Source organism: Hypanus sabinus, chromosome 29 (assembly GCF_030144855.1).
Source record: "Hypanus sabinus isolate sHypSab1 chromosome 29, sHypSab1.hap1, whole genome shotgun sequence".
Taxonomy (NCBI): domain Eukaryota; kingdom Metazoa; phylum Chordata; class Chondrichthyes; order Myliobatiformes; family Dasyatidae; genus Hypanus; species Hypanus sabinus.
Genome location: NC_082734.1, coordinates 13,823,524 through 13,840,426, shown reverse-complemented (window position 1 = coordinate 13,840,426; position 16,903 = coordinate 13,823,524). Strand labels below are relative to the sequence as shown.

Below are 16,903 nucleotides of genomic sequence, written 5' to 3'. Positions count from 1 at the left end.
AACCAGTGTCTTTACTGCAGAAGAAACTGGGCATAAGTTTGCGATTTATTGTTTACTAATTGTATATATTTCTTTGTTCAATGTGTAAACTTCAAAGCCAGTTATAACCTCGGTGCTAAAGTTGATCTTTACTGTGCTGAAGGTGAATCCAAAGCAAACTGGTTCAGATTGCTCGTACCTTACCGTGGCAGAAGCTGCTCTCTTGTATTGTAAAATAAAACGCCTGCTTCTTTGTTGGTTAGGTTATCGGAGTGAAGCTCACAGGACAGTTGTCAGGTTGGACGTCACCCAAGGATGTTATCTTGAAAGTGGCAGGCATTCTGACGGTTAAAGGGGGCACTGGCGCAATAGTGGAATACCATGGGCCAGGTGTGGAGTCCATATCATGCACAGGTACATCAGCTAAAGCTTCACTGTAACATACGATCGATTGTGTTTACAATATTGCCCCCCCTGCTTTCCATCTGCAAGTTTACTGTTCCTTGATAAATATCTTTAAAATCTCTGCTACTTTACTTGTCTTTGGTCCTTTACAAGTTTGCGCCGTTTTCCAGCATTGTACAATAAATATTGTTTAAGTCTTAAAACAAAAAAAAACATATGAGCATAAAATTTGAGAGCTGAATTAGGCCATTTGGCCCATCAAGTCTGCTCTGCTATTCGATCATGGCTGATTTATTATCCCTCTCAACCCTATTCTGCCTTCACTGTGAACACAAGTTCCTATCTATCTCTGTATGTGCTACTTTATCAAAACACAGGAATACTCAATAAGTGCATCATAGAATAATAACCAAAATAGAATGATGAAGGGCAGCACCAACTTCATTAATTCTATTATGGTTATTATTCTATTATGCGTTGATAGAATAATAACCATTGTGCAAAAGACAACAAACTGTGCAAGAACAGAAAGAAAGGTATAATAATAAATAAATAAGCAATAAATATCAAAAACGTGAGATTGAAGAGTCCTTGAGAGTGAGTCCTTAGGTTGTGGGAGCACCTCAATGATGGGCAAGTGAAGTTTCCCCCTCTGGTTCAAAGGGCTGATGGCTGAGAGGTAATATCTGTTCCTGAACCTGGTGGTCTGAGTCCTCAGGCTCCTATATCTTCTTCCTGATGGCAGCAGCGAGAAGAGAGCATGTCTTGGGTGGTGGAGATCCCTGATCCCTGATGATAGATGTTGCTTTCTGGCAACAGTGCTTCGTATAAATGTACTCAATATTGGGGGGGGGGGGGCTTTACCCGTGACAGATTGGGCCATATCCACTATCTTTTGTAGGACTTTCTGTTCAATGGATTGGTGTTTCCATACCAGGCCATGATGCTTCCAGTCAATATACTCTCCACTACATTTCAATAGAAGTTGGTCAAAATTTTAGATGTCAGGCCAGATCTTTGTAAACTCCCAGGGAAGTAAAGGCACTGCCAGGCTTTCTTCATAATTGAACTTGTGTGCTGGACCCAGGACAAGTCCTCCGAAGTAATAACACTGAGGAATTTAAAGTTGCTGACACTCTGCACCTCTGATCCTCCGATGAGGGCTGACTCATGAACCTCTGGTTTCCTGCTCCTCAAGTCAATAATAAGCTCCTTGGTCTTGCTGACATTGAGTGAGAGGTTGTTGTTTTGGCAACACTCAGCCAGATTTTCAGTCTCCCTCCTTACGCTGATTCGTCACCACCTTTGATTCGGTCTTTTCGTCAGCAAACTTAAAATCTGGCTTTGATGATGGCGCTGAGGCCTCTGTCGGCCAGGGTCAACCTTGGGCGTTGCATCCTATCTGTCTAGTTACGCAAGCTGGGACAGTGCAATATGCAGAGCAAACTGTTGCCCATGTAGCACGCTCCCCTTCTCCGTGCATCTGATGAACCCGAAGGAACGTCACTAGTAGTGACGCAGGGGTTGCCAGTCAGCATTGAACTCAACGTAGGACTGCCTTAGGGACTCCAGCTCCAGATTTTTCCCTCGGGGTTTACTCCCAAAGCCTTCCTTGTGAGTGGGTTTAGCGCATACAGCAGACGTTTGAGATCAGAGCTTTCCTTCGCCAAGATGAACTGCCAACTACGGCTGATGAGCCCCATCTGCACGAAGCAACTGGTTTTAAGGCACCTGTAGCCCGCCTTTGCCTCTTTTCCTGTTAGTAGAAACAGTTCCACCAGGCTTAGTAGCTAAGCCCCACGTGAAGGTCGGGAGCTGGACATGGCTGTCAGAGGGTATTTGAGTCACATGGCATTGGGAACATTTAATAGGTAGTGTGAGCTTATCCACATGACCACTCCTGGTTATAACAGCTTTAGGCAGAATTACGACATTGGAGCTGTGCTTGACCACACAATCAGAACTCAGCATTCTCTTTAAATATACTCCATGATTAAAACTGCTGAAACACTCAAAATTACAAGCAGTATTTGTGGAGAAAAAAAAAACGAGAGTTAATATTTCAGGTCAATGGTTGTCAGTTAAAACTTCTTGACCTTTTACATATTTACACCATTTTCTGTTTTATTGGCAATTTTTGACATTCACTGTATTTAGCATGTAAATAATTGTGTCTTTCTTTCTGTATTATTTCATCATACAAACAGTGCAATTAACCCCAAAGTCTTCAATGAAGAGGGGCCCTATTTCTCATAATCCTGTGACTCCTGTATGCTGTGCCGAATGTGTTGATCGACTTGGGTGTTGCATTGCCATCTTGTGGTCTGTTGGGCTGCTCGCATCCTCTGGCAGATAGAGAGCAGAGTTTGGGTGAAATAATGGAGATTGTGGATAGTGGGTGTGAGTATCTTCAGCGGATGCAGGAGGGTGAAACTGGGTGCAACATTTAGAACTTTACTATTGGGTGAGAGAGGAGAAGATCCATTATCAAAAGGCAGAAACTGCAAATCGAATGTTAAATCTGTAAGACATCCCAGCAACTGACTAAGTGGAAGGTTATTTAGTACAGTGTGGAAAGGGCCCTTCCGGCCCTTCGAGATGTGCTGCCCAGCAACCTCAATTTAATAAACACAAGAAAATCTGCAGATGCTAGAAATCCAAAAACAATACGCATAAATGCTGGTGGAACTCAGGCAGCAGCTATGGGAAAGAGTAAACAGCTGACATTTTGGGCCGCGACCCTCCATCGGGACTGGGAAGAAAGGGAGAAGTCAGAGTAAGAAGGTGGGGAGACGGGAGGGAGATGTACAGGGTGGCAGGTGATGGGTGAAACGGGGAGCAGGCGAAGTAAAGAGCTGGAAAGTTGATTGGTGATTGGTTGGAAGAGGGGGAATCTGATGCGAGAAGATAGACGTGGAAGAAAGGGAAGGGGAGGAGCTCTAAAGGGAAAAGAGATAAGGTGAGAGAGGGAAACAGGAATGAGGAATGGTGGGGGGAGAGGGGTTGCAATTACCAGAATTTCCAGAAATACAGTTTAACTCTAGCCTGATCATGGGACAGTTTACAATGACCGATTGATCTACCAACTAGTACCTCTTTGGACTGTAGGAGGAAACTGGAACACCCTGAGGAAACTCATGGTGAGAACGTACAAACTCCTTACAGATAGCGTCAGGATATGAACCTGTGTTGCTGGTGTTCTATCCATTAAAACAAGGACTATACTGCTCCACCTGAATGAAAGGCAAATCCATTACTGTAGAGAGCGACTGAAAGATTCAAAGTACGTTTATTATTAAAGTATGTATACAGAATACAACCCTGAAATACGTCTTCCCCACAGACAGTCACGAAACAAAGAAGAACCATGGAACCAACTCGTTCAAAGAAAAACATCGAGCATCAAATCCCCCCTCTGCCAATGTTCACTCTAATTTGAAATGACCGGTGTAAGCAAAAATCTTGTGCTGTGCAATTGTTGCCCAGTGACAACATGTGCTCACTGAATAATTTCTTCAATAAAAAACAGTATAAATAAGCCAATTCTACAATCTGCAGACAAGTCATCACAAACTCCACATTGTCAACACTGTCCACATCAGATACCAGATGCCAGAAAAGGAAATGGGATTATGTACGGTTATGAAATATACCTAACGTGCCAATGAGGTGGAGGGTGACAACCTTCTGTGCGTGGTTTAAATTCCTTTGTGTGCTAGTAGCAAAAGATGTGTGTGCGCACACACCCCAGAGGGAATGTTGACCTCCGCCCCCACTCACAAAAAAATAGTGCAAACAGCAAAAAAAAAAGAAAACACAGAATATAAAACAAAATCAAAAGGTACAGTTCTGCTCAGAGAATTGCCATATTTTGGAAATATTAGATGAATATAACACCAGTGCTATTGAATGTCTTATTTGGTTAGGTCATTAGAAATATTTAAGATGTTGGTAGATAAGTTCTTGAAAGTACCAGGAGTTAAGGTTATGGAGAACAGCACAGAAGACAAGAGGCTAGTCATGATCATATCGAACGGTGGGTCATGCTTCGGGTGCCAGGTGATGCACATGTGCTCCTACTTGTGGTCTTGTGGACATAGGATAATGGATTAAAACTATGAAAAGAATCTTGAGACTTTCATAAAAACTGCTGGGGTTAAAAGTGACCTGAAAGAAGGCCTTTACATGATTGAGAAAATAAATTGAAGGAGATTTTTAATAAAGTTTTGTTACGTAAAGGGAGGTTTGTATTTTTCAATCTCCATACCATTGTGAAGTAAACCCATTTGTGTTCTAAGAAGGACTGTTATTATGTAGGCGGGGGTAGAATTATTTTTGTGAGAGGATAATTCACCCTGACTTTATTGGCAGTCGTTAATGCAAGAATTTGGTTGAACCTCTTGGAGAACTGATGGGTCTTTGAAGATTCTTGAAACTTTTTTGCAAATTTCTTGAAGCACAAGATCAAACAAATGGGGTTTTGAGTGATGAGCTAATTGTGCAGCAGGTAGCACAGTCCCATCACAACATTCATTTGGGATTTGCAATATCTGGGGAAGTTATTGAACCACCACTGTTATCTTCGTCTGGAGCAGCTACTGGAACAAACCAACACTACTTAGAGACTAAGCACAGGGAGGGGTAAGGGTTTGACCCTGTATGACGCACCTTCCATCCAATCCAGTAACAATGAGGCTCCAAAGTCGAAGAATAGATTTGATCCTTTATTAAGAAACTAGCAAACAAACAAATCTTGAAGCAATAAAAACTAATGGAACTAAAACTAGCGATTAAACAAAATAAGCAGTCTTAGCATATTCAACATACTTAAGCTTCCTTCAATTTAATTAAGTGTAATTTAGTCGGCTAAGTAATTTTAAATGTAATTAAGCAATTTTAAGCAGTCAACAAAAAAAATTCTGCGCATTTTGGATGTTTTGTTCATTGTCTGCAACAACTGTTGAATTTGATTACATGAACTGTGGTAAAGTAGTGCTTTGAGTAAAAGCATGAAGTTACGGTTTAAGCTAAATGAATCCTGTTTCCTTCCCCAGGCATGGCTACAATCTGCAACATGGGCGCCGAGATTGGAGCAACCACTTCAGTTTTCCCATACAACCATAGGATGAAGAAATACATGGAAAAGACTGGCAGAGCAGGTGAGTCTGAGGAGAGTGACAAACGACGGGTGGTGAGATCTTACTGGAAGATACTTTAAGGTGTGTTTCCAACTCAACTAGTGGTAGAGCAAGAGAGAAGGCTGGGGAAAGTTGGTTTCTTAAAGGTGATTGATGAAGGGATGTGGATGTTGTTGGCAGTATCAGTACTACTCGCCTATTTCTTATCGCCTCTGATCTGAGGTTACGGATACTTTATTGGCCAGATTAGGTGTAATGATGGCAAATTCTCTTCCATAAAGGATATTACTGAACTGGAAAGGTTCGTGCAATAATCCATGAGTTTTGTTGTCACCATTGCTGGTTTTGATGTTCCACTGCCATGTTTGATGATTTGAACATGTTCCCCAGCTGCCGTTGTACTACGTGAATCCGCCTGTCCAGAGAAGCAATCTAGGCCAGTAAATTGCTATTGTACCCGAATTTGTTTAACACTTTTCAATTTAGGCCATTCAGTCCATCGAGATGGCTCCGCCATTCGATCGTGGCTGATTTTATTATCCCTCTCAACCCCAGATTCCACAGATTCACAGATTCACCAGCCGCTGGCTGAAGAAATTCCTCCTCATCTCTGTTCCAACGGAATGTCCTTCTATTCTGAGGATATGCCCTTTGGTCCTAGACTCTCCCACCACTGGATGCAAACTCTCCATGTTCTCATCATGGTCTTTCACTAGGTTGATAGGTTTCAATTCTTCTAAAGTCCATTTAGGAATACAGGGGTTAAATTAAAATTGGAGCATGGATGAATTAAATCCAAAGTAGTACAAGGATCAATAATTCATAAGTTCAGTTTGCCTGCAGGAGTTCTTTTAGATAATTAGTGATTGACTGGCCTGTTTAACTCAATGCAATTGAAAATATCCCTGTTATAATTTTTTGATGTCAGGGTGGAGATACATCTCTATCAGAGGAGGTGTATGGCGCTCCTTCCCTTCCGCCAACCTTGGGCAAGATGTGGCACCTGCTTAATCCCCGCTTCCCCCTGATCAGGTCACGCGAAACCGTGGGAACAGGCAGTGGACGGTCGTGTGAGCAGCTGATGCACATCACAAGTCTTGGTTATGCGGCCACTGATGCCCAGGCAGACAGTCTCTGAAGAGTGTTGATAGGTGACTGGTGTCACCCATCTTGTAAAGGCACTGCCCAGAAGGTGGCAATGGAAAACCACTTCTGTAGAAAAATTTGCTAAGCACAATCATGGTCATAGATAGAGAAAAGAATAAAAACAACAGATGGGAGGACGGATTAGAGACAGATGGAAAACCATGACACGGCACGAAATGATGATGGTTATGAAATTTGAATGGAAGCAAGAAGCTATTTCCTTCAAAAGGGCACTTAAACAGGCTGAGCTGATAGTTCACTTCCCCCTGTTGGCATAATAAAGTCTGTTCATTATTCGTAATTGTATTCTTAAATTCATTGCCTAGAACAAGGCTGAGTTGGTTCAAAGAACAGTGCCTCATTTCTGCTGAACTAGCTGCTTTAAATTAGGTTTCTTTTCATGGATGCTGCATTTGGCCTCGGTATGGTATGAGATCTACTTTCCTTCTCTTTGATTGCATGCTTGAGCAAATCGGACAAGTGGCATCAAACCACTCAGTCCACCCTGACTTCAGCCCATCGCACCCCGGCCGACCGCTTCCATAAGTGGTGCGGGAAGATCGGAGAAAAACAGCCTGCTGGAAATTTGGAGGGTCCCAGTAGTCAGGCAGCATCCTCAGAAAGAGAAAAACGGAGTAAATGCTAACATAAAAGATGGTCAGAACTGAGAAAGGGAGAAACAAGTTAAGAGAAGATGGGGTGGAGGTATGGACAGGGCAAAGTAAATAAGTGATAGGGTGAGGTCTATATTGAAAACCATATCCCTCTTACCATTGGTAAAGAAGCTTGTAGCATTTGCCCACCTTTGCCCAACAAATTAAAACTGCTGAAGACAGTGATGTTTATGATAAGCTTTTGGCTTTTCCTCATGCCTCTGGTGCTGTTGATGCTTGCCCTTTTCATTGTTAAGTCAACAATCACAAGCTAGGCAGTGAATTCAGCAATGTAGTCTCTTGAAATAGGAGTTTGCCAGTGCCCTGTTGGAACCAACTGGGTTGTAAGCTTTAAAACACTTTTTTTCCTTTGACTTCTATATGCAAAGTGCTCCAGTTTGGTGCTCGAACAGACACAGGCACTAAAAGACATAGAACAGAATTAGGCCATTCAGCCCATTGAGTCTGCTCCGCCGTTCCATTATGGCTCCCAACCCCATTCTTCTGCATTATCCCCATAACTTTTGATGCCCTGACTAATCAAGAACCAGTCAACCTCCACTTGAAATCTACCCAATGATTTGGCCTCCACTGTAGTCTGTGGCAATGAATTCTGTGGATTCATCACCCTCGAAAGAGGCTAAAGAAATTCTTCCTCACCTCTGTTCTAAATGGACAACGCTGTATTCTGAGACTGTGTCCTCTGGTCCTAGACTATCCCACTATAGAAAACATTCTTTTATCTGTGCCTTTGAATATTCAATAAGTTTCAGTGAGAAGCCCAATTCTTTTAAACTCCAGGGCAAAGTATCATCACGCGCAGTCATTGAGTCAGTAAATTCCTGGTGACAGAAGGTACTTACCTCAAAGGGCTGAAAGAGATTAACAAGGTACAGCCAGCACCTTCATTAGGAAGTCACTGGAGTCAACCAGTAACACACTAATGTGATGCCCATATTCAGAAAAGGTAACAGATTAGATAGTTGACTGTGGAACTTTACATTTCGGTCATAACTGAAATAGCGGAGTTCATTTTCAGTTAAAATTTTTCTAAAGCAGTTAGTATCAGCCAGTTATAAAAATTCCGCATGAAAGTCTGTTTAAAGGTTCAAAGGTTCATTTATTATTGAACTATGTATGCAGTATACAACACTGAGATTTGTCTTCTCCAGATAGCGATAAAACAAAGAAAACCATGGAGCTTGTACATTAACCCCCCACATAAAAATCTCTCAAACAATCGTCAACCTGCCCCTCCCCAGTGAAGAAATAAATCGCGCAAAGGAAAACAGAACATCAAACACGCCTCCCACGCAGGAAAACACATCGTGCAAACGGCTAGAACATCAACCCCAGAAAAGAACAAATCGTGCCAAACAGCAACAAGAAAGAACAGGCATAAACACAGAGTATAAAAATCATAAAGCTGAAGGAGTCCAAATTGAACTACAGTACACATTCCAATTCATAAATTGCAGAACTTGGGTAACATCATATGAGAAAGGGGGTGGGGGAAGGAGGGGGGAGAGATAGAGAGAGAGACCCCACTCACCCTCAATGTGCGAGTTTGGGATGAAACCTAGCTGTGCGTAAAAACAAAGGATGCAGAGTATTGAAAGCAATATTTTAACATGTCTGAGAGAAAAGTATGGAGTGAAATGACAGACAACAGGGGTTAGAAACAAATTTGGACATATCTTTGGAAATTGGCTCCTGTGCCAATTACAGGAAAGTACAGAAAATATAGTTGCAGGAGGCAGTGTGCAAATTGCAAGATTAGTTTAGCAAAGTAAGCCAATGTTGGGTGCATTACAAAAGCTCCTTTATTATGCATGAATGTTGTCTGGACAACACAATCCCAATGTTCCCATTTTTTCCACCATGGGTAATTAATATTTAAATAATTGATTTCTTTTTATTTTCCTCTTCCCTTGTGAGTAATTACCTTTATAGTCAAGACCAGCATTAAATTTTCATTTTTGTGCTCTTGAGGAGAGTGTAGCCTTTTACACATCCCTCCTGGTGAAGGTATTTCCATGTTGATGGAGGGCAAGAACTTCCTTGATTTTGACCTGGGGATGTGACTTGTAGGGCTGCATCCTTCCAAAAATAGGGATGCGCATGAAACTGTGGCACAGCTGCAAAGCCCTGATCCGATTGGGATCACTGAGTTCGGTCTGAGGCATCGTTCAGCACGTCCCAAGCTGCCTTTTGTCTTCTCTGGATCACGGTCCCGTATTTAGTTGTTTAAGGTACATTATTGATGATTATTTAAGATAGGTTTTGAACCAGTCTGGTGTCCTAGCTAGTGGAGTGTGATAGAGTGAGAAAGACGCTGTGTCATGAGGTTCCAGTGAAAGGTGCTTTGAACTTTACAGCTACAAAGCCTGATAGTGATTGGTGTTGTATGTCATTTACGTCACATGACCAAGTAGAAAAAAAAGTGGGAGGAAATTGTGATCAAAGTTAGCAGATCTCTTAGTAATCCATATCTTGAGAAACTAATCTAGTTCTGGTTGTTGGGTTATGCTGTTTCTAAGTCAATGCAGGAAGATGCCTTGGATTCATTTCTGATCTGTGACACCAAGTTGCCGATACTTAAGCAGGCACCCACAGGGTGATACAAAGGTATTCATGATTGTAACTAGCAAAAAGAAAGTAAAGTTCAACAAGGTTTTGTTTTTGAAAACACAATAAGTTAACACTGATTCAACCTATTTTCGGGTAAATTAGTTATTGAAATAGGAACTTTTTTTCCCATCATATACCTGGAATGGACTCCTTGATTTAAAAATTATTATTTTAATTATTTTTCCATGTCTTTTGTCATCAGTCTTTTCATAATGTCCAAGTAAGTTCAACCAAATCTAAAAACAAGCATCTCTCCGTAGTTAGGAGGTAACATTTCAAATTGAACATTGGCTTACTTTTTTGTTCAGAATGGCACTTGGATCCCCCGGAGTTCCACCTGTTTCTCGTCCCCTCAACAACTTATTTTGCTTTTGACAACTTTCCTGCTTTGTGACTTATAACAGAACTTCCTTTTTGTTCTTCCTGTTCTTCTGCTTCTCCGCTTAAAACTCGTTAAATGCCAGCTTTTGTTTTGGCTCCTTGATGGAGAGTCAGTTTCCAACCTGGATAATATTATGACATTTGCAGAGGGAAATATGCCTGATGTTGCAAGTTAGTGACCTTGTATCGAAGCTGCAAGATAAAAGCTGACATGTGATGAGCACAAGAGATTCTACAGGTGCTGGACATCCAGAGCAACACACAAAATGTGGGAGGAACTTAGCAGGTCAGGCACCATCTATGGAAATAAATACATATTTGAGGCTGTGACCCTTCTTCAGGACATGTAATAGACTTTCAGTAAGTGAAGGAGCAGGGAAGCAGAAGGGAAAACAAAAAGAAATTTCTGTTAATCACATTTTTAAAAAAATTTTCATATTCTCAACAATCCCTCACTGATTCTGCCACCAACGTCCACACGAGAAAGAATTTACAGTGACCGGCTAGCAGTGAACACGTCTTTGGGAGGAAACCAGAGGACCAGGAGGAAATCTACACAGTCACAAGAGAACAAGCACAGATTCAGCACCCGAGGTTGGATTGAACCTGGTTCCCCAGTGCCTTGAGGTAGTGACTATACCACCAGTGCCACTCAAGTACTTGACCTGCTGTGTTCTTTGCCTACATTATACCACTTGGATATCCTGAAGAGAGATCTTTTGTGCTGTAATAAGTAAATTAGACAGCTAGTCAACCCATTGAATCCATGCTACTTCCCAGCAGAACTGTCCTGTCAATCACTGTGTGCCAGATCTACATTGGTTCATTTGTCTTTTACCTACAGTGAGGGGTAATTTACCAGCACACCTTCAAGGTGTGGAAGGAAATGGGAGCACTCAGAGGAAACTCATGAAGACATGGGGCACACGTGCAAACTCCAAACAGATAGCGTTCAATGTCAAGATCAATTCAAGATCTCTAGAGCTGTGAGACAGCAATACTACCTGCTAGTGGTAGAAATGAACAGTCCTTTAAATGTTCTTTCTTTTGCGTTTTTCAGAGATTGCTGCCATTGCTGATGAATTCCAGGACCTGCTAGTTCCTGATGAGGGCTGTCAGTATGATCAACTCATTGAAATTAACCTGAATGAGGTAAAGAAACCTCACCATTTTGCTACTAACTTCCATTCAAAATCAAATAGCATGTTCATTGATCTAAAACTGGGTTTGTTACCTAGCTTGTTGCAGTTACACTATTTACACTAATTTGATGAATGGTAACCTTCCCCCCCCCCCCACCCCCACATCCAGATGTTGACTGTGGACAAATTGGCAAAGGAAACACCGATGAATGTCAAGGGTGCTCGGACTCCCAAGTGTGTGTCTGGAGTAGGGGTTCCCAGCCTTGGTCTATGCCATTAAAAAAGGTTGTGAACCTCCTGGGCTAGCGTCACATCTGGTTCAGAACTGGGGCCAAGACATTGTCTAATCACATCGCTTTTCAGCCATTTCTTCATATAAGGCAGAGTGCAGCAAAATGACCAAAGACTGGCTTCCCAATAGGTAGTAGAGAAGGATTACCCATTCCGGCTGAGCGTGGTCACAAGTGCTTTAGTTTTGCCTTTATGTGTTGAGTTTAATTATCACTTACTGAATGACAGAACAGTATTGAAGAGCCATGTGGCCCACTCCACTCCTCTTGCCTGTTATGCCACTCTGATCTGACTTTCTTTTGCAACATGAGGGATTAATGGCGCAGGTCCTGTTAATTGCCCTGAGGAGCAGATGGTGTGCTACTGCCTTGAGTCACTATATTCTAATAGATGGGGGGAAGGAGATGGGGGAGGCTGATGTGAACAGTGAGCCACTGCTGTCGGAATGGATTTGTTTGTAAGCCCACACAACGGTCTTCAAACATAAAGATTAGCTTTATTTGTCACAAGGACATTGAATCAGACAGTGAAATGCATCCGCAGTCCAAGGATGTGTTGGGTGCAGCCAACATCTTCATGACGTTATGTCAGTGATGATAAACCTGACTCTGATATGGGTCTCTGTTGTGGACTGAAAGTGGGAAGGGGGCAAGGAGAGGGGAATCATGGTTGGGAAAAGGGGAAGGGAACGGGAAGCACCAGAGAGACTTTCTATAATCATCAATAGACCAATTGTTTGGAATCGAATGACCTTGCCTCGAGTCTCAGAGCTGGGTACGTCTATATGCGCACCATACCCTGCCCCCAGCACTCCTTCCCTGCCATGTGTCCCACACCACTCTCTGCCCTCCACCCTCACCATTCCCAATATCCTTTGCTCCCGCCAGATTTAAAACTCAGTCTCTCCTCAAATACAATACTGTGAAAAAGTCTCAGGCACAGTACTGTAGCTTGCCCACAACATACTAACCCATACATTTTTGGAACGTGGGAGGAAATCGGGGTACCCAGAGGAAGTTCACAGAACTAGGAGAACATACAAATTCCATACAGGCAGCGCAGTTGCTGGCGTTTTTAAACTGTGTGTTAACTACTCTGCCAATGCGCTGCCATAGAACTGTAGGGTTTCATCACTAGAGCCACAACAGTTCAGCTTCGCTTTCATGTGACCAATTTTTTAATTGTAGATTTTAAAACAAAACAATTTTGAGCTGCTGTATACTTACGGCATTGATGGAGGCCAGTTGACCCAATGAGTCTTCTCCTATACTAACTTGGACCATTTGGCATCAGCCTTTGTATATCCCATACGTCTGCAAAATGAGCATCAGGCTGCTTGGCTTAATATTACTGCCATTTAAATTGGCATAATTGTGGAATGGTTTAATTGAAATAGTTTTGTAGGTCTTGAGTTACTTGTGTGGAGGTTTTTTTCATTGACCCCCATCTTTGACCTTTCTCATCCACTGGAAATTATTTTGGTCTCAGTGCAGAAACTAATTAACTTCAACCTGTATTTTTTTTTAAATTGCGAGAATCTACTTGCATGTATTTCCACAGGCTTGAAAATATGAACAGAGATTTTGTCATCCTTTCCCTGCTTGCATTCTAAACAGGAGGAGTGAATTACTGTACCTGGTTTTGTAGAACATTTTGTATTGTTGATTAATCCACTGAGCTCTAAACCCACTCGAGCTGCATGTACACTGATCCGGTAAGCTGTAACTCTGAACAACAGCTTCGTAGGATTAAATCCCTTCTCCTCCTTTTGAACATTAGCGTTCTTTTCTGGCTGGTTTCATCTTATCTCCGAACTCCAGAGCTGTTTTATGGCTCTGCTAAGCTGTTCAAAGTAATCCTGGGTGTCTGAAAGAGAAACTGAAATGTGTTATCCTCTGCTGAAAAGGCAGATGCAACCTTTGCCGTTTTCCCCTCCACCATCTTCCTCTTTTCCAGGATGTTTAGCAAGGATCTTGTCTGTGAGTTTATATGTGGTGAGTGAGTCTTTTGCCTGAATTAGTATAAGTGGAAGTTGGTCACATGGGACTTCTATAATTGACTCCTCGCTCCTTTTCTAAGTTCCCCTGATCAAGAGGGATGAGGTTCCTACTTTGGTTACCTCATGGCAGAATGTTGTCAGAAGGGTCAGGGTTCATTTTGGCTGTAATACTGCTGTATTGTGGCCTCTGCCTTTTTGGTGCTGATGCATCATCAATAACTCACTCTGAGGCGTAAAGGCAAGATATCGGCTTTTATTGACTGGAAGAAGGAACAAGCAGTGAGTGACCACCATACTACATCCTGGAGACTGAGAGGCCAGGCTCAGGCCTCATTCGCCTTTATACAGGGGTCTGTGGGAGGAGCCACAGGAGCAGTCAGCGGGGGCGTGTCCAGACAGGTATATATAGTTCACCACAGATGTACAAGTCTTCAGCTATAGTGTTGAAGATCTGTGCTCCAGAACTAGCCAAACCTCCAACCGAATTATTCCAATCAGACTTCTCTCTGATAATGTGGATATTGCCCACATTTCCTGTTCACAAAAGGCAGAGCAAATCCGATCTAGCTAATTACCACAGAGTCAATCTATGTACTCTCAGTCATCATAGTGAAGGTAGCTGTTGTTGGCAGTGCTATGGAGAATTACAGAGGTGACATGAGCGTGATTGCCTTTATCATCAAGAGGAAAACACTCCAATGGTTGGGCTAATTCTGTACCCAAAGCAAGACGTCTGCGATTATCAGAGGTTAATCATTCCGGCCGCAGGTCACAATTGCAGGAGTTGCTGAGGGCAGTGTTCTTGGCCCAGTCATCTCAGTGCTTTATCAATGGCTCTAATTTCCATAATGAGATCAGATTTTCACTATCGATTGCATAACGTTCGATTTAATTTGCAGCTCCTCATCAAGACATAGTGTTAGACATTTGAACCACAAAAAGTACAAGGCGGAGATCATATCCAACAAGCGAGAATTGGTCACTTTCCCTTGATGTTCAGTATCTCTGTCATGACCCTAACCATCAATATCTTGGAGGTCACTGTTTAGCAGAAACTCAACAGGAACAGACATGTAAATACCATGGCAGCAAGAGCAGGCCGGAGACTGGTATTCTGTGGTGAGTGACTCACTTAGAACATTCTAAGGACTTCCCATCATCTGCCAGGTACAAATCTGGATGATCACAAAGCTAACAGATCTGGTGGAGCTCATCAAGAGGAAAACACTCCAATGGTTGCTGAGATACATCCTAGAATACAAACTGATGCTGAGATACATCCTAGAATACAAACTGGTCGCCTCACTGCAGGAAGGATGTGGAAACGATAGAAAGGGTGGAAAGGAGATTTATAAGGATGTTGCCTGGATTGGGGAGCATGCCTTATGAGAATAGGTTGAGTGAACTCGGCCTCTTCTCCTTGGAGCGACGGAGGATGAGAGGTGACCTGATATTGGTGTACAAGATAATGACAGGCATTGATCGTGCGGATAGTCCGAGGCTTTTTCCCAGGGCTGAAATGGCTAATACGAGAGGGTGCAGTTGTAAGGTGCTTGGAAGCAGGTACAGAGGTGATGTCGGGTAAGTTTTTTACGCAGAGAGTGGTGAGTGCATGGAACAGGCTGCCGGTGGAGGCGGAAACGATAGGGTCTTTTAAGAGACTCCTGGATGGATACATGGAGCTTAGAAAAATAGAGGGCTATGGGTAACCTAGGTAAGGACATGTTCGGCACGGCTTTTTGGGCTGAAGGGCTATATAGTGCTGTAGGTTTTCTATGTTTCTATGTGCTAGGTCACATCAGTTGGTCGTCGGGTGTTTCAGGTCTTTCAACATCAGACACTCTTGCTGAGGTGACCCAGCCAGGGTTGATCAGACCTTGGCTTGTCTCCCAACAGCATTGGTCCATGGGTCTCACTTCTTGCTCACTCAGCAGCCTCTGTGATGGCCCTGTTGGCTCTTCTCTTTGCAGTCCCTGTAATGCCAAAGAGAGAGTAGGTTCTGTACTGAGCAGCCGGCAAAACGTCTACACCCCTTTAGGCTTTAGCTGTGATTGTTCTCCAGCTTTGACAAAGGCTGTGGGCTTTCTGGATTGGCAGAAGTGCTTACCGTTGTCAGTGGCCAAGGAGATACCTTTCAGCCGCTACCTTCAGCACCTAATCATGGCGCCAGCGGTAGGGGCTTTTGGGTAGCTGCTGAGGATGTGTTCCAAAGAAAAAGCATCACACCAATCCTTCACATTCATTCTCTCCACCATCAGTGTACAGTGGCCACAGCGCGTATGGTCTACGAAATGTGCTGCAATGACATCTCCCAAACTCGTAACTTCTACCACCATAAAGGATGAGTGAAACAGACACTACTGACAGGTTTCACTGTGCCATTCTGACTCTCAAAATTTATTGTTGCTGGCTGTAGATCCTGGAGCTCCTACGCCTTCAGTATTGGGAGTACCTGGCAGTAATTTCAGATGCTGATTCACCACTAACTCTCAAAGGCACTTAGGAATGGATAATACACGATTGCTTTGCCAGTAACACCTAGACCTTGAAAGCAAATATAGGAAAACTAATCATAAACAGAAGAAATTCCGTTCCTTTCCATAGATGTTGCTTGACCTGCCGAGTTCCTCCAGCATTCTGTGTGTGTTGCACATTTAAAAAAAAATTAGCTTTATATAAAGAACATGGAACAGGCCTTTCAGCCCACAGTCTCTGTGCTATCCATGATGTCAATTTAAACTAATCCTCTCTCCCTGCATGTGGCCTGTATATCCTTTAACTCCCTTGCCTGTTCACATGCCTGTCCGAATACCCCTTGTACATTGCTATTGGATCTGCTTACATCACTACCACCTCAGGCAGCCCATCCTAAGCATCTACCTCTCTCTGTGTAGGAAAAAAAATGCCTTGCAAGTCCCCTGTAAACTTTCCCTCGCTCATTTTAAAGCTATGCCCTGTAATATTTGACATTTCCATCCTGGGCAAAAAGACTGACTATTTATCCTATCAAATTCTTTCAAAATTTTATATACTTTTATCAGGTCGCTCCCAGGCCTCCCGTGCTCCAGAGAAAACAAACGATGCTTGTCCGGCCTCTCCTTGTATCTTATCCCATCTAATCCACGGAACATCCTGGTG

The 16,903-nt window shown here is 42.8% G+C and overlaps 1 protein-coding gene across 1 annotated transcript in view; it reads left to right on the top strand.

The window, feature by feature from the left end:
- The window catches only part of aco2 (aconitase 2, mitochondrial), a 70,759-nt gene that overhangs the window by 17,312 nt on the left and 36,544 nt on the right, over positions 1–16,903 (top strand). Inside the window, exons 6-8 of the mRNA XM_059953719.1 lie at positions 243–393; positions 5,439–5,543; positions 11,394–11,485. Coding sequence (XP_059809702.1) covers positions 243–393; positions 5,439–5,543; positions 11,394–11,485 — 348 coding nt within the window. The remainder of the gene's footprint in view (positions 1–242; positions 394–5,438; positions 5,544–11,393; positions 11,486–16,903) is intronic.